The sequence below is a fragment of the Nannobrachium achirus genome (assembly GCF_963921795.1).
Source record: "Nannobrachium achirus genome assembly, chromosome: 9".
NCBI classification, from domain to species: domain Eukaryota; kingdom Metazoa; phylum Chordata; class Actinopteri; order Myctophiformes; family Myctophidae; genus Nannobrachium; species Nannobrachium achirus.
Window position 1 is genome coordinate 10872692 of NC_137818.1, and position 19083 is coordinate 10891774.

At 39.6% G+C, this 19083-nt stretch overlaps 1 protein-coding gene across 1 annotated transcript; it reads left to right on the forward strand.

Moving 5' to 3' along the window:
* Window positions 1-1229: 1229 nt before the first annotated feature.
* On the forward strand, window positions 1230-18543 carry LOC308291842 (nuclear factor 7, ovary-like; the record flags this gene model as incomplete). Its single annotated transcript, XM_080733972.1, has 2 exons — window positions 1230-2639; window positions 18421-18543. 2 exons carry the CDS (start codon window positions 1230-1232, stop codon window positions 18541-18543), a joined length of 1533 nt encoding a protein of 510 aa, XP_080590098.1.
* Window positions 18544-19083: the final 540 nt, after the last annotated feature.

Below are 19083 nucleotides of genomic sequence, written 5' to 3' on the forward strand. Positions count from 1 at the left end.
AGACGGTCTCTAAAGCCTGCTCATTATGCTTTGTACTTTGTCAATAGTACCCAGAGCACATCACTGCATTTCATGTTGTGTGATGATGGCCCGTCAATCAGGCTGGCTTTTGTTCTGTTCTGACCTTTCACATTGAAATGAGCCAATGACTGGAGGAGGAGAGGTGTGAGGAGGTGTTTCTCCTCTCCAAGGACAAAGAGAACACTCTGCTGCTCAGACTCAGACCACTACAAATAGGAGTCAGGACACAACACACACACACTGCGACCAGACACTCACCATGGAGTGACCAACACCGAGCAACTATCATATCACTTTTTCAACCTTCTGTTGTGGGGAAACATTCAAGACAAAGTTACAGGTAAGGTTGCCTTTCCTTCTGCCTTCTTACACAATTACCATTTCTCATACAATATATTTGTTTGTTCCATTTTAACTTGACTTGATTTTGACTTAAATGTAAAACAGCATGTGATTCGGTAAGACGTTGAAGCTTTAAGCTTTATCACACAAAAAAAGGCCTGGGGACTTGTATCTAATCTATTCAACAGTTTCCATTTTTGTTTTGTTTGTTGAGAGAGGGTTGGATACAACAGTAATTTTATTTGTTTTCTTTAGTGTAAGCATTCTCAAGAATAAATGTTACATCATGGGAATTATTTCATCCCTCCTGACAACTAATTATGAATAATTTAAACTTCTTGTATATTTTAATTATGAGGAAGCTCAGGATTGGTTCTGTGGAAACAGATTTGATTCATCAAAGAGTATCCCATATTGATTCCCCTCAACAAATATTTAAATGTGGATACATCAATGACTCATGAGGACTTTGCAGATACTTGGCCAGTGTTGACTTCCATCTCAATAATATTGTTCTTGTCAAATACAGTATATGTAAACAACCATTCAAGTATCTTAATCCTTTGTGTGCATTACAACAGGTCTGTAGTGGCGTGTCAAAGCTCCATCCCCTGCCAGACTCATCTGAGACGATAAGATTGACCTTCAGATCAAACACAGCTTCCAGTGAGGAGGACAGACGGTCTTTCTACAGCTACAGGAGGGAATACAGACCCAGACCACTGGAACCTGCTGCTGACTGTGGAACAACAACAACCACCATTCACAGTGAAAGCAAACTTCAGGGAACATTCTAGAGGAGGAAGTGTTGCCACCACTGACTGACTTCCTGTATTGAGTGTTTGCAGTTCAATCAAAGAGACTAAATGGCTTCCACGTCGTCTCTTCCAGAAGAGGATTACTCCTGTCTTGTGTGTTGTGACATCTTTAAAGATCCTGTTGTCCTGTCATGTAGCCACAGCTTCTGTAATGCTTGTCTGCATCAATGGTGGATTCAGGAGGGAATGAAGCAATGTCCAGTTTGTAAGGAAATACATTCTACAGAACATCTACCCCGTAACCTGGCTCTGAAGAAACTGTGTGAGGCCTTCATACGGGAGAGACAGAGAGCTCAAAAACGTAAGAGGATTTCATCAGGGTCTGAGGATCTCTGCAGTCTGCATGCCGAGAAACGTAAACTGTTCTGCCTGGAATGTCGACAGCCAGTGTGTCTTGTGTGTCGAGATTCTAAAAAACACAACAATCACAGCTTCAGACCCATCGATGAAGCTGCTCTGGATCACAAGGAGGAAGTCCAGAAATTACTGAAGCCTTTACAGGATAAACTGAAGGTCTTTACTGATGTTTTAGAGATTAGTGACAAAACAGCAAAACACATTAAGATCCAGGCTCAGAACACAGAGCTGCAGATCAAGGAACAGTTTAAGAAGATGCATCAGTTTCTACTAGAGGAAGAGGAGGCCAGCATCAGTGCACTGGAGGAGGAAGTGCGGGAGAAGAAGAAGAAGATGAAGAAGAAGATTAAGGGTCTGAACAGAGACATATCAACCCTTTCAGACAACATCAGAGCCATAGAGGAGGAGCTGAGAGCTGAACACCCGCAGAATTACAAGACCATAATGGCCCATGTCACACCGCAGGACCCACCGCTGGTTTCAGGAGCACTGATAGACGTGGCCAAACACCTGGGAAACCTGACCTTCAGGGTCTGGAACAAGATGAAGGACATTGTCTCCTACACTCCTGTCATTCTGGACCCCAACACTGCCATTCCAGAGCTCCACCTGTCTGATGATCTGACCAGTGTGAGAGAAGGAAATTTTCAATGGTTATTTCCTGACAATCCAGAGAGGTTTGACGATGATGTCACTGTCCTTGGTTCGGAGGGTTTTAACTCGGGGACTGTGAGATGCTGGGATGTTGAGGTTGGAGACAATGCAGACTGGAGTGTGGGTTTGTTATCAGAGTCTTACCAGAGGAAGGGAGGACGTAGTGGTCAACACTGGGGTATAAGATTTTTCGAAGGTAAATACTACGTAAGTGTGGTGTATACACCAGGGCCAACCAAAGTTCTCCGTTTGAAGCAGAAACCTCAGAGAATCCGAGTCAAGCTGGACTGGAATAAAGGAAGGTTGTCATTCTCTGATCCTGATACTAACAAACACATACACACCTTCACACACACTTTCACTGAAACACTCTTTCCATACGTTTCCTTGATGACGTTTCCTGATGATGATGATCTCCCTATGAAGATCTTACCTGGGAAGATCAGTGTAACAGTGGAACAATGCAGTTAGACATGATGATGATGATGCCAATAAGACGTTGAGAGTCTTTTTACTTTTGTAGAGTATATACTGGTCAATGACAGTCACGTTAATAAGTGTTTCCTAAAGCAGTGGTTTTGAAGTACAGTTTCATGACAGTAAAGTTCACTGGTATGCGGTCAACTAAAATAACCCACACCTCAAAAAAGCTTTGGGCTTGTTAATTGGGGTTTTAAAATGGGGTTAAATGGGGTTTAATTCAGTGTCTCAAACCTTTTCATGTCAGAACCCCCAAATGGATATTTGGCTGTGGACCCCCACCTGAAAATATGTTGTGCCCCCTGAAGAAAACATATTTGTTCAAAAATCTGAAATAAATCTTGATGTGAACTTTTAATTATTGTCTGATTGTTTCTTTGTTGTACTGTCTGAGTCACTGGACGTTACATAAAGAGTTAACAAAACATATATTTCCAGGGTAGAAGGCCTAGCTGAGCAGCGCACAAGTGTGCATTTACAGCAACACTCTGCGCGCGTGCGCACACACACACACACACACACATACACACACACACACACACACGTTACATGGTAAAATCACATTTGTATAAAACTAAGACATTTTTACTTTTTCCCTGCAGTGATTATACAGGAAATGTAACTTTTGATAAAAACATGTCACTGAAACACTCTTTCCATACATTACCAATACTCAAGCTCATCCTGTGAAGATGTTACCTGGGAAGATCAGTGTAACGGTGGAACAATGCAGTTAGATATGAGGATGATGACGACAACAAGACATTGAAAGTCTTTTTACTTTTGAGGAATATATACTGGTCAATGACAGTCACGTTAATAAGTGTTTCCTAAAGCAGTGGTTTTCATTGATTGATTGAAGACTTTATTAGGTGTTTGCATAGGAAAGGGTACAGTTTCATGAAAGAACATTTCACTGGCATGCTTGTTCATATTGGGGTCCTTTTTTAACACAGACCCTTTCATGTCAGAACCCCAAAGCGATATTTAGCTGCCGACCCCTATCTGAAAATATTTTGGGCCCCTTGAAGATAAACATGTAAAAGCATATTTTTGTTTAAAAATCTGAATAAAAATTTTGTGTGAACTTTTAATTCTTGCCTGATGGTTTCTTTGTTGTCCTGTCTGAGTATAAAGAGTTAACAACACATATGTTCACCATCCACCATAGCCCATGTTTTGTTAATTCATAATTCCAGTATAGCATCTATTGTTCAGTCATGACTTATTCATTATCACATTTTGATCTGCCTAGTGACAGACAAGAATTTGGTGTCAACTTGGCCACGGGCATAACTTCATAATTATTATGTTAATTATATCCAAATATAAGCCAGTTAAATAGAAATAATAACAACAACAATGATTTAACAACGTTCAAGGGCCAAGGGACTAAACCGTAGTGGTGTCAACACTAACTGGGCCTTCTGACATATTATGTGAGTCGCGGTGCCATTGGCAACCCAAAAAATATTAATATATTTGAATCAAGAAAGCTTAAAAAAGTGAGGCTGTTGCGACCAGCCTGAAGCGAACGGACACTCCGGGTGTGATGGGGACACCAAAAAAAGGCCATCATAGGCATACCTGGCTCCCTAGAGAAAACTGTGCATAAAATAAAGTGGAAACTGAGCTACACTTCCTAACCACCTGCCCACTGTACAAAAACCTGACAGATCCAAAGATCAAAACCACCCAAGGAGAGTGGCAGACCAAAGACCAGATGGAAGGATTATATCTCTGACAACCCATAGCTGTCCATTGTCATCATTATTTCTTTCATAGATGATGGGGAGCTAAGTTCTTTAACTGGCCACCATTACTGTCCATTCACTCCATTGATTAGTGTGAAAGAGGCTGGACACACGTTTGGCACATCTTCATTTCTTTCATACTTAAATGAGGCGTGCTAACTCGTCACTACCTGTCTTTTGTCCAGGAACAACAATCACATTAACACAACAGAACAATAGTTTTTTCTTTCAATTCAAATGGAAAATGAATGCATGTCCGCAGAGCTCACTGTCTGAGTGTGCCTTCATGTGTACTGGGACTCGAGGAGGCAGAGGGGAGGAGAGGAGTGAACATAAGCGCGAACATAACATTTATTAGGAACAAATCCCTCATGAACGACAAATTTACACACTCAGAGTTACAAAACCTGTTTTTTCACATTAGAAAATATTAAAACACTAACTATATTTTCTAACAAAATGTACTTTTGATCGGACCATATCAAGGAAAAAAAACAAGTGGGAACAAATTAATAGGTCCCCACAAGCTGTGCAGGGGTTAGGTTAAGGGTTAGGGTTAAAAATGAATGGAATGTAGACTATGTGTAATGTCCCCACAAAGTAGCAATTGCAAACCTGTGTGTGTGTGTGTGTGTTGACTCTAAAGTCTGCACATTATGCTTTGTACTTAGTCAATAGTAGCCAGAGCATTACAATACAGTTAGGCTACTATACTGTTAAAAATGACTATAATAATGTGTATATGTTCCATTATGCTTCTGTTTCAGACATTTGAACAATAAAAAGGGTGGCATGGGAGGTCAGTGTATTGTCAAAGTCCAACAAACACATCTGTTTAAATAAACACTTTGTCAAAGTCCAACAAACACATCTGTTTAAATAAACACTTTAGTTTGTATTCACACCATTACATGTTTCATGTTGTTTAAATAAGAAGCTTTAGTCTTTATTTTATGATGTGACACTTGCGTAACATTTACTGTTCTCTTGACACTATATTTTGGGGGGGTTTTTTACGCTTACGAATGCATTGTATTGTATTGTTTTTTTGTTTGTTTTTAGTTTTACTTTTTTTCCCGCTGCACACAACAGTACTTCTTAGTAACTTTGTAAACTTAACTGCTCTGCTGCCTCTGGGCGACTGATTTTCCCTTTTGGGATAATAAAGGTATCTATCTATCTTTATTCACATACCACCACATGATTCAAGTTGTTTGAATGAAAAGTAAAGTTTTATTCAAACCACTACATTTCATGTTGTGTGATGATGGCCCGTCAATAAGGCTGGCTTTTGTTCTGGGCCTTCAGGCCTTTCACATGGAAATGGACAAATGTTTTCTAAACTGGATGAGGAGAGGTGGGAGGAGGTGGGAGGAGGTGTTTCTCCTCTCGAAGGACAAAGAGAACACACTGCTGAGTCAGACTACCACTAGACAGTAAACTCACTGGATTAAACCAAATTATAAAACAGCAAAAAGAAAGCTACCTGACACATTGGAAAGAACCAACCCAAAAGCAGAGCAAACCAGAATGCTATTTAGTCACTAAAGAGAGAATACGTGGCCGAATTTCTGAACAAGGTGACCGACCGAAAAAAAAAAGCTACATGCTTAGTGAGCAGTCTTGTGATAGAAAAAGAACGTCATAGGGCATACCTGTCTCCCAAGAGAAAACAGACTATGCACCCATTGCACACGAACTGAGCTTTACTTCCTAACCACCTGTCCACTGTACTAAGACATCAGGAACACATACTACCCATAGATCATAACCCCCAAGGAGTTTGAAAACACGATAAAAAAAAACATATCTGCTGTGTGAAGAACAACAATGAGCAAACAAACTACAGCAGCAAGATTTGTGAGCTGAAGGATATGTCATATGCATTTGTTTAAACCATTTCACTATGGGTGAAATGGCAATGAAATGGTAATTTATGTGACTTAAGATGTCACGAGATCACCATGAAATATAAAAACAGAACAGTGCTCCTACCAATAGGGCACATGTGCTTTTTATTATGCTTTAATCTACACTGTATGTTCTTTAGGATTGCATACTCCTGCTTTGGATTGCTACTGACTGCTGTTTTTTATATTGACATGTGCTTCTATATTACTCAGATACTCATTGTTTAATCCTGTTGACACTGTACATTTATTTACGTTACCTTTTAGTTTAACTTTATGCCCATGATAGATTGAGATATGATATTATTACAGAATAAGAATTCTTCAAATATAGATTATTTTATTATCACTTTATTTGTTGAAGGTTGCATGGAGCATGTCTGGGGGGAGAAGGGAGGGCGGAACACAGTGTGTTAGATCGTGATTGGTGGAGAGATGGTCCTATTGTTCTCTTTGGCCAATCATTCAAAGCAGTTTGTGGCTCCACCCCAAGCTCTCTAGTATAAGAAGAGTTGGTCTGTGTCAATTATCCACAAGTCTTCCAGGATATCAATCATTTCTGATCAGATCTGACTGTTGACTCCAGACTTCAGGTGAAGATGAACTCTCTCGACCCCACCAGGGACATTTCTGCTGAACAGGAGGAACCCAAAGACCATGGTATGTTACTTAACTCTACTTCCTTGCTTTATTTCCTCAACATTCTCAAGATCATCTCTATTCTTAAACTTATGTGTTTCATTGTAATTTGTAGTTTTACTATCCATTCGAGGACATCAATTATTTTGTGCACCACAGTTCACCAATAGAATAGTCACTAAAAGTTATTTTAGTATAAACTATTAAGACGCCTCATGGCGACATGCCATCTGGCCAGTGATGTATATCGGACCAGTTACCCATGGAGACCCCTGGTACCCATATGGAGACCCCTGGTACCCATATAAGGAGACCCCTTGTACCCATATATGGAGATCCATGTACTGCATATGGAGAGCCCAAACATGCTTACTCAGTTATTTGTTATGGGAAGGTCCCCAGATGTCTATGACATCTGACATCATACCTTTGTATGCCTATACGGCTGTAGTTAAACCCAACCTTGACCCGTCCGTGCTGGATAATTATCGACCCATCTCTAATTTGCCTTTTCTGGGCAAGGTCCTAGAAAAAATTATCTTTCATCAATTGGATGTGTTTCTGCAGAACAATAAGGTGCACAACAAATTCCAATCCGGCTTCAGGAAAGGACACAGCACAGAAACTGCACTTTTAAAAGTTATTAATGATCTTAGGGTGGCTGCTGATAACAAAGATGTGTCCGTTCTCCTACTGCTGGACCAATCGGCGGCTTTTGACACAATTGACCATACAATTCTAATACAACGTCTCGAACACTGGGTAGGACTGTCAGGTACAGCTCTGTCCTGGTTTTGCTCTTATCTGACAGGCAGAAGCTACTCTGTTAATCTAGCTGACTTCGAGTCAAACAAACACAACATCTGCTCTGGTATTCCACAGGGCTCGATTCTTGGTCCTTTATTATTCTCCCTCTATATACTGCCGCTGGGAGAACTTATTTCCGCTCACGGTGTGAATTTCCATTTCTATGCTGATGACACCCAGTTGTACCTTTCGGTGGCTACGGACGACCCCTGTGCTCTAGACCCATTGCTGACGTGCGTGTCCAGCATAAAATGCTGGATGAGTGAGAACTTTCTCAAGCTAAATGAGGACAAGACAGAAGTTCTCATAATAGGTTCTACTGCCCAGAGAGAATCAATAATAAATAGACTTGGTAACCTGGCTAAAGAAAATAACACCTCTGTTAAGAACCTGGGGGTGATCATTGATGCTGAATTAAATTTTAATACACACATTAATCATGTCACGAAGATTGCCTTCTTTCACCTTAGAAATATTGCGCGAATTAGAGCCTATCTGTCGCTGAACGATGCAAAAACGCTGATCCACGCTTTTGTTTTCTCTCGGCTTGATTACTGCAACGCACTTCTCTCTGGTCTGCCAAAGAAAACAACTGACAGATTACAACTTGTTCAAAATGCAGCAGCCAGAGTTTTAACAAAAACTAAGATAAGAGAACATATTACTCCAGTTTTAGCGTCGCTACACTGGCTCCCGGTTGTTTTTAGGATTGATTTTAAAATTCTTTTACTTGTTTATAAAGCTCTAAATGGTCTGGCACCTTCGTACCTCTATAACTGCCTGCATAGATATGTTCCAACCCGCCCACTCAGGTCCTCTAGTGCAGACCTACTTGAGGTGCCAACAATGACATATAAAAAATATGGTGAAGCAGCTTTCTGCTTCTATGGACCGACAGCTTGGAATAAACTACCACTACACCTAAGACAGGCAGCCTCGGTGGATAGCTTTAAAGCACAGCTCAAGACCTATTTCTTTACTCTTGCTTTTAGCTAAATTTTTTAATCCCTATGCTGCTATTGACGTCCGCACGGCTCTGAAATTGTTCTTCAATGTTCTATGCTTTTATTTTTTCTTGCTTTATTGTAATCATTTTACTTATCTCTTTTTTATGTATTTTTTATTTCTATTTTACTTTTTCTCTGTTAAGCACGTGTGCTTCATTTTATGCTCTGTAAAGCACTTTGAGCTGCATTTCATGTCATGAAAGGTGCTATACAAATAAAGTTTTATTATTATTATTATTACATGGAGAACCCTGTCTGTAGAAACAGCCACACAGATATGGGCTTTGCCATATATGGTTTCTGTTAGTGTGGTATGTGGCTTCGCAATTAAGTCTTAATTTGCCACCTAATAACTATGTTTTCATAGACTAAATGTTTGATGATTTGTGATTATATTTATTCATACAATGCACACCAAAGTTAACATTCCATTAAGTAGTGTCTTACTCAACAATCTATCCCCTTTCTTTGTTTCCATTCCAGTGTTGCATCATCAGTCTGGCTTCCCGGTCCTACCAGAGGTGAATGAAGAAAGACAGTTGGCTAAGCAAAAACAACACTGCTGTGATCAGTGTGGAAAACACTTCCCTGGCATCTCCAAACTTAAACGACACCAGAGAATTCACACTGGAGAGAAACCCTATGGATGTGATCAGTGTGGAAAACACTTTTCTGAAAAGTCCAGTCTTAAAAAACACCAAAGGATTCACTCTGGAGAGATATCATTTGGATGTGATCAGTGTGGCAAACACTTCTCTCAAATGTCCAGCCTAAAAGTTCACCAGAGAATTCACACAGGAGAGAAACCCTATGGATGTCATCATTGTGGACAACACTTTTCTCAAATGTCCAGTCTTAAAAAACACCAAAGGATTCACACTGGAGAGAAATCATTTGGATGTGATCAGTGTGGCCAACACTTCTCTCAAATGTCCAGCCTAAAAGTTCACCAGAAAATTCACACAGGAGAGAAACCCTATGGATGTGATCATTGTGGACAACACTTTTCGGAAATGTCCAGCCTAAAAACACACCAGAGAATTCACACTGGAGAGAAACCCTATGGATGTCATCATTGTGGACAACACTTTTCTCAAATGTCCAGTCTTAAAAAACACCAAAGGATTCACACTGGAGAGAAACCCTATGGATGTGATCAGTGTGGACAACACTTTTCTCTAATACACCATCTTAAAAGGCACCAGAGAATTCACACTGGAGAGAAACCCTATGGATGTGATCAATGTGGACAATACTTCTCTCAAATGTCCAAACTAAAAGTTCACCAGAGAATTCACACAGGAGAGAAACCCTATGGATGTGATCATTGTGGACAACACTTTTCTGAAAAGTCCATCCTAAAAAACACCAGAGAATTCACACTGGAGAGAAACCCTATGGATGTGATCATTGTGGACAACACTTTTCTGAAATGTCCATCCTAAAAAAACACCAGAGAATTCACACTGGAGAGAAACCCTATGGATGTGACCAGTGTGGACAACACTTTTCTCGAGTGGACAATCTTGAAAGCCACCAGAGAATTCACACTGGAGAGAAACCCTATGGATGTGTTCAGTGTGGCCAACAATTCTCTCAAAAGTCCAACCTAAAAGTTCACCAGAGAATTCACACGGGAGAGAAACCCTATGGATGTGATCATTGTGGACAACACTTTTCTGAAATGTCCATCCTAAAAAAACACCAGAGAATTCATACTGGAGACAAACCCTATGGATGTGATCAATGTGGACAATACTTCTCTCAAATGTCCAACCTAAAAGTTCACCAGAGAATTCACACGGGAGAGAAACCCTATGGATGTGATCAGTGTGGACAACACTTCTCTCAAATGTCCAGCCTTAAAAGACACCAGAGAATTCACACTAGGGACAACATTTAATTGTGATGTGTGTTGAGAAGCTTTCAGACAATTAATACACACTGGATTTAATTTTATACTGTTTCCTGTGGTCAGTGTGGAAACTACAAGTAGCTGAAAATGCCATGAGCGTACATATGAAAGATGCATCAGAATATTGTGAATAGTATGAAAGTAGAGGACGAGAAACATCAGTGTGACTTATTCATTATCACATTTTGATCTGCCTAGTGACAGACGAAAATTTGGCCACGGACATAACTTAATAATTTCGCTTGTTTTCATTGGGGTCCTTTCTTAACTCATGGTTCTCAAACCTTTTTCATGTCAGGACCCACAAATGGATATTTGGCTGCGGACACCCATTTGAAAATATCTTGTGCCCCTTGAAGAGAAAATTAAACATGTAAAAACATTTTTGTTCAAAAATCAGAAATAAATCTTGATGTGAACTTTTAATTCTTGCCTGATTGTTTCTTTGTTGTCCTGTCTGAGTCACTGGACGTTACATGAAGAGTTAACAACACATATATTTCCAGGGTAGTAGGCCTAGCTGAGCAGTGCACAAGTGTGCATTTACAGCAACACTGCACAAGCACACACACACACACACACACACACACACACACACACACACACACACACACACACACACACGCACGCACACACACACACACACACACACACACACGTAACATCACATTTTTATAAAACTAAGACATTTCTACTCATTTCCCTGCAGTGATTATACAGGAAATGTAACTTTTGATAAATACATGTTTTGTTAATTCACAATTCCAGTATATCTATTGTTCAGCTATGACTTATTCACGTATTCATTATCACGTTCTGATCAGCCTATAGTGACAGACAAGAATTTGGTTCATCAGCCAAATTGTTACATGAATTATAGCCAGCCAATTATTAGCCATTTAAATAGAATTAATAACAATGATTTAACAACATTCAGTCAAGGGCCAAGGGACTAAACCTTAGTGGTGTCAACACTAACTGGGCCTTCTGACAACATGTGAGTCTCATGTGGTTGAGTATATCTGACTGCTTGTATTGACCTATGAAACATGTGCCATTTTGTGCAGTAATATTGATGCCATCATATAGGCATACCTTGCTCCCTAGAGAAAACATATGCAACCACTGTTTATAAAATGAAGTGGAAACTGAGCTACACTTCCTAACCGCCTGTCCAGTGTCCACTGTACAAAGACATGAGGGATCCACAGATCAAAACCACCCATATATGCTGGATGAAGTAAAACAATGTGCAAACACAGCAGCATGATTAGTGAGCTGCTGTGATAGGAGAAGCATATCAAATGGAACACAATACATTATGCTTTGTACTTAGTACCCAGAGTATTACAAAATATACTGTATATGTCGATACAGTTAGGCTACTATACACTAATATACACTCTTGGGAAGAAATTAAGAGTTAAGCCAGAAGGCAAAGCTCTCTGTCTACCGAGAAATCTTCGTTCCTACTCTCACCTATGGTCATGAAGTGTGGGTCTAAACCGTCTAAACCGATCTTTTATTTTGGTATCGGTTCGATACTGATAATGCATTTTTATGGACGATATTGCAGATACCGATATGATGGTCCGATTAATCGTTCATCCCTAATTCAAATGTTAAAACCACCTAAAAGAAAGCGACCCAGAGGCACTCCATAACAAGACACTCACACACTGATAAACTCTAGAGAGATGCCCCCTCAGCCAGCTGGTCTGGGAACTCTATGTTGAGGTTGAGCCAAATTATTATATTAATTATATCCAAATATTAGCCAATTAAATAGAAATAATAATAATAACAATGATTTAACAACGTTCAAGGGCCAAGGGACTAAACCTTGGTGGTGTCAACACTAACTGGGCCTTCTGACATTATGTGAGTCTACTATGGGTCCAGACCCAAAGTGGGGTCGTGTTAAGGTGCCATTGGCAACCAAAAAATTATAAATATATTTAACGCTTGAAAAAAAAGTGTGGTTGTTGCGACCAGCCTGAAGCGAACGGACACTCTGGATGTGATGTGGACGCCAAAAAAAGGCCATCATAGGCATACCTGGATCGCTAGAGAAAACATATGCACCCACACTACACTTCCTAACCGCCTGCCCACTGTACAAAGACCTGACAAATCCACAGATCAAAACCACCCAAGGAGAGTGGCAGACCAAAGACCAGATGGAAGGATTATATCTCTGATAACCCTTAGCTGTCCATTGTCATCATTATTTATTTCATAGATGATGGGGCGCTAAGTTCTCTAACTGGCCACCATTACTGTCCATTCACTCCATTGATTAGTGTGAAAGAGGCTGGACACATGTGTGGCACATCTACTTTATTTCTTTCATACTTAAATGAGGCGTGCTAACTCGTCACTACCTGTTTTTTGTCCAGGAACAACAATCACATTAACACAACAGAACAATAGTTCTTTCTTTCAATTCAAATGGAAAATGAATGCATGTCCGCAGAGCTCACTGTCTTAGTGTGCATCATGTGTACGGGGACTCGAGGAGGCAGAGGGGAGGAGAGGAGTGAACATAAGCACGAACATAACATTTATTAGGAACAAGTCACTCATGAACGACAAATTTACACACTCAGAGTTACAAAACCTGTTTTTTCACATTAGAAAATATTAAAACACTAACTATATTTTCTAACAAAATGTACTTTTGATCGGACCATATCAAGGAACAAATTAATAGGTCCCCACAAGCTGTGCAGGGGTTAGGTTAAGGGTTAGGGTTAAAAATGAATGGAATGTAGACTATGTGTAATGTCCCCACAAAGTAGCAATTGCAAACCTGTGTGTGTGTCTGTGTGTTGACTCTAAAGTCTGCACATGCTTAGTACTTTGTCAATAGTAGCCAGAGCATTACAATAGCCTTAAAAGACACCAGAGAATTCACACTAGGGACAGCATTTAATTGTGATGTGTGTTGAGAAGTTTTTAGACAATTAATACACACTGGATTTAAACTGTTTCCTGTGGTCAGTGTGGGAAATATATGCATGTCACATGCATGTGAACTGAATATGTGGATTCTAGAACAATAAGATGGGGATGCATTTAATGTTAATTTGTTGATTCATTGCAGGTAAAATTAGCCCTCTCTTTATTACCTTATTTCTGGATCACGGATCACAGCTGACATTTTTATTATTACATTAATATAATTTTTATACTGTAATGTCCCACCTACATTTTATTGTAGATGGAGATACACACGTCTCAATATTCCCTTTCTGTGAGTTTTTTTTCTCATAAATGTTATATAGAATACAATGTTAGTGTTATTCAATGACCTAAACGACCTATATATTTAGTCATACAATGTATATTGAAAATTGTCATTATGATTGTTTTCCTTGTCCAAAAGGGACTTTTCTTATCATAATAGAAAATGAAACGTGATCTACGTGGTGACACATTGAGTGTATCACATTGTTACATGTAAATAATGGTTCAGGGCCTATATCTCACATATCTCGCCTGAACTGCTAGGGCCTAGACCTAGAGGTTCTAGAGTTTCTGGGCCACTATGCGCCCCTACACTTGTCGCACCACCGACCAATGCTCCACCACTCGTACTAACAAGCTGTGATTATTGTTTATTGGTCAAGGAAAGGTAAAACAACACAAGCACTTTATTTATTTTTTTAATGTTTTCTATGTCATTCTCTGATCTCAATACTAACACACATGCACATACACACCTTCACACACACTTTCAATGACACACTGTTTATAACTTTATATTCATTCACATGTATGTTGATTTTTGTCAAATTTGCATTTTAAATCTAACTAGTCTACACATTTCTGTGATTTGATTGTTCCCCAGTCAGCTGCCAAAGAGACTCTACACATCACACAATAATAATATTGTGTGATGTCATCAAGTTGTACTTTACAATACAAACCCCAAAATCAATCCTCCAGTTCTAGGCAACACAGAAGGGGGGGAACTTTTTTCTATTTCCACACAACTCCTCTAAGGTATATTAATGACATATTTCAATATTGAAAATGGGTGGTCTTCCCCTTTAAACATAGGGCACATATATTATGCTTTAATCTTGTATGTTCTTTAGGATTGCATACTCCTGTTTTATATTGATATGTGCTTCTATATTACTCTTATTATTATTATTATTCACATATAGATTATTTTATTATCACTTTATTTGTTGAAGGTTGCATGGAGCATGTCTGGGGGGAGAAGGGAGGGCGGAACACATTGTGTTAGATCGTGATTGGTGGAGAGATGGTCCTATTGTTCTCTTTGGCCAATCATTCAAAGCAGTTTGTGGCTCCACCCCAAGCTCTCTAGTATAAGAAGAGTTGGTCTGTGTCATTTCTCCACAAGTCTTCCAGGATATCAATCATTTCTGATCACATCTGACTGTTGACTCCAGACTTCAGGTGAAGATGAACTCTCTCGACCCCACCAGGGACATTTCTGCTGAACAGGAGGAACCCAAAGACCATGGTATGTTACTTAACTCTACTTCCCTGCTTTATTTCCTCAACATTCTCAAGATCATCTCTATTTATTAAACTTAAAATGTGTTTCATTGTAATTTGGAGTTTTGCTATCCATTCGATGGACATCATTTATTTTGTGCACCACAGTTATTTTAGTATTAACCAGTTACCCATATATGGAGACCCCTGGTACCCATATATGGAGACCCCTGGTACCCATATATGGAGATGCATGTACTGCATATGGAGATATGCTGTGAGAGCCCAAACATGCTTACTCAGTTATTTGTTATGTGAAGGTCCCCAGATGTCTATGACATCTGACATCATACCGTTGTATGCCTATACATGGAGAACCCTGTCTGTAGAAACAGCCACACAGATATGGGCTGTCTTTGCCATATATGGTTTCTGTTAGTGTGGTAATTAGCCTTGCATATTAAGTCTTAATTTGCCACCTAATAACTATGTTTTCATAGACGAAATGTTTGATGATTTGTAATTATATTTATTCATACAATGCACAACAAAGTTAACATTCCATTAAGTATTGTCATACTCAACAATCTATCCCCTTTCTTTGTTTCCATTCCAGTGTTGCATCATCAGTCTGGCTTCCTGGTCCTACCAGAGGTGAATGAAGAAAGACAGTTGGCTAAGCAAAAACAACACTGCTGTGACCAGTGTGGAAAACACTTCTCTTGCATCTCTAAACTTAAACTACACAAGAGAATTCACACAGGAGAGAAACCCTATGGATGTGATCAGTGTGGCCAACACTTCTCTCAAATGTCCAGCCTTAAAAAACACCAGAGGATTCACACTGGAGAGAAACCCCATGCATGTGATCAGTGTGGACAAAAGTTCTATAAAATTTCCAACCTTAAAACACACCAGAAAAGTCACACTGGAGAGAAACCCTATGGATGTGGTCAGTGTGGCCAACACTTCTCTCGCATGTCCAACCTAAAAGTTCACCAGAGAATTCACACTGGAGAGAAACCCTATGGATGTGATCAGTGTGGCCAACACTTTTCTCAAATGTCCAGCCTAAAAAAACACCAGAGAATTCACACTGGAGAGAAATCCTATGGATGTGGTCAGTGTGGCCAACACTTCTCTCAAATGTCCCACCTAAAAAGCCACCAGATAATTCACACTGGAGAGAAACCCTATGGATGTGGTCAGTGTGGACAACACTTCTCTTGCATCTCCAAACTTAAACAACACCAGAGAATTCACACTGGAGAGAAACCCTATGGATGTGATAATTGTGGACAACACTTTTCTCGAATGACAAACCTTAAAACACACCAGAGAATTCACACAGGGGAGAAACCCTATGGATGTGATCAGTGTGGCCAACACTTTTCTGAAATGTCCAGCCTAAAAAAACACCAGAGAATTCACACAGGAGAGAAACCCTATGGATGTGGTCAGTGTGGCCAACACTTCTCTCGCATGTCCAACCTAAAAGTTCACAAGAGAATTCACACTGGAGAGAAACCCTATGGATGTGATCAGTGTGGCCAACACTTTTCTCAAATGTCCAGCCTAAAAAACCACCAGAGAATTCACACTGGAGAGAAATCATTTGGATGTGATCAGTGTGGCCAACACTTCTCTCAAATGTCCCACCTAAAAAGCCACCAGAGAATTCACACTGGAGAGAAACCCTATGGATGTGATCAGTGTGGCCAACGCTTTTCTCAAATGTCCCACCTAAAAAGCCACCAGAGAATTCACACTGGAGAGAAACCCTATGGATGTGATCATTGTGGACAACACTTTTCTGAAATGTCCATTCTAAAAAAACACCAGAGAATTCACACTGGAGAGAAACCCTATGGGTGTGATCATTGTGGACAACACTTTTCCCTAATGTCCAACCTAAAAGTTCACCAGAGAATTCACACTGGAGAGAAACCCTATGGATGTGATCAGTGTGGACAATACTTCTCTCAAATGTCCAGCCTTAAAACACACCAGAGAATTCACACTAGGGACAACATTTAATTGTGATGTTGTGAAGCTTTTAGAAAATTAATACACACTGGATTTAAACTGTTTCCTGTGGTCAATGTGGAAACTACAAGCAGCTGAAAATTCCATGAGCGTATACACATGAAAGATGCATCAGAATTGTTGTTAAGACGGCTAAACTGTTATATGCACGTTACATGCATGTGAAGTGAATATGTGGATTCTAGAACAATAGGATGAGGAATGGGGATGCATTTAATGTTAATTTGTTGATTAATTGCAGATAAAATTTGCCCTCTCTTTATTACCTTATTTCTGGATCACGACTGACATTTTTATTATTATATTTAGATATTTTTATACTGTAATGTCTCACCTACATTGTTGTAGATGGAGACACACGTCTCAATATTCTCTTTCTGTGAGTTTAGGCAAAGTTTTATATAGAATACAATGTTAGTGTTATTCAATGACAAAAAAAACTACCTATATATTTAGTCATACAATGTATATTGAAAATTGTCATTATGATAGTTTTCCTTGTCCAAAAGGGACTTTTCTTATCATAATAGAAAATGAAACGTGATCTATGTGGTGACACATTATTGAGTGTATCACATTGTTAAATGTAAATAATGGTTGGTACGGGTTGTGCAGTCACAAATAAAGGTACACATTCAAAGTCAAGATGTGTGTTTTAGATTTGTTTGTAGTGTTGTTGTTAGTAGTGGGTGGTGGTAATGTGTGCGTGCCATGTTCAGTCAACCACATACAAATACCCTTTGGATGGTAATAACACACCTTAATTTGTTCAATGTACATTAAGATGGTGTTGTGAACAATCACACAGCTTACTATAAACATATAACAAACAGCTGTTCCTCCAGCAAAGCAGATTCTACCTGATGTTGTGGCTCTGAACAGATTTGGAGCAATCAGGCGCAAATTAGGTTTCTATGGGGACTTGATGGTCCAATCTATCTTAATGGGTCTGCATCAATAGCAATAGGGAGGTGAGAGACTCATCCATATGAGGACATTAACATAATATTGTTTTGTTCTGAAGGAATTTGGAGTAATCCGGCACAAATCAAGTTTATATGGGAACTTGAATGGCCACAAATGTGTCTTAATGATTCTGCTTGAATAACAAGACAGAGGTGACACACAGGAGAAGCTGAAGGTCTTTACAGATGTTTTAAAGATTAGTGACCAGCAAAACACAATGAGATCCAGGCACAGAACACAGAGATGCAGACCAAGGAACAGTTTAGGAAGCTTTGTCAGTTTCTACTGGAGGAAGAGGAGGCCAGCATCAGTGCACTGGAGGTAGGAAGTGCAGGAGAAGAAGATGATTAAGGGTCTAAACAGAGACATATCAACCCTTTCAAACAACGTCAGAGCCATAGAGGAGGAGCTGAGAGCTGAACACATCTCATTCCTGCAGAACCCGCCCACGGTGCAGTCGACCGTCAATACTGGAGTATAATGCTTTTTAATGGTGAATACACAGCAAGAGTCTTCTCAACAGGGCCAGGCACTGTTTTCTCATTGAAGCAGAAACCTTGTTTCCAGTTGGACTGGAATGAAGGAAGGCTGTCATTCTCTGATCACACCTTTACACACCACTTTCACTGAAACACTCTTTCCATACGTTTCCTTTGATGATGATCTCCCTCTGAATATGTTACCTGGGAAGATCAGTGTAACAGTGTAACAATGAACCCTGTGGCACCCACAGAATTGGCGCCTATGCAGTTACACATGATGATGATGATGACGATAAAACATTGAGAGTCTTTACTTTTGTAGAATATATACTGGTCAATGACAGTCACGTTAATAAGTGTTTCCTAAAGCAGTGGTTTTGATGTACAGTTACATGAGAGTAAAGTTCAA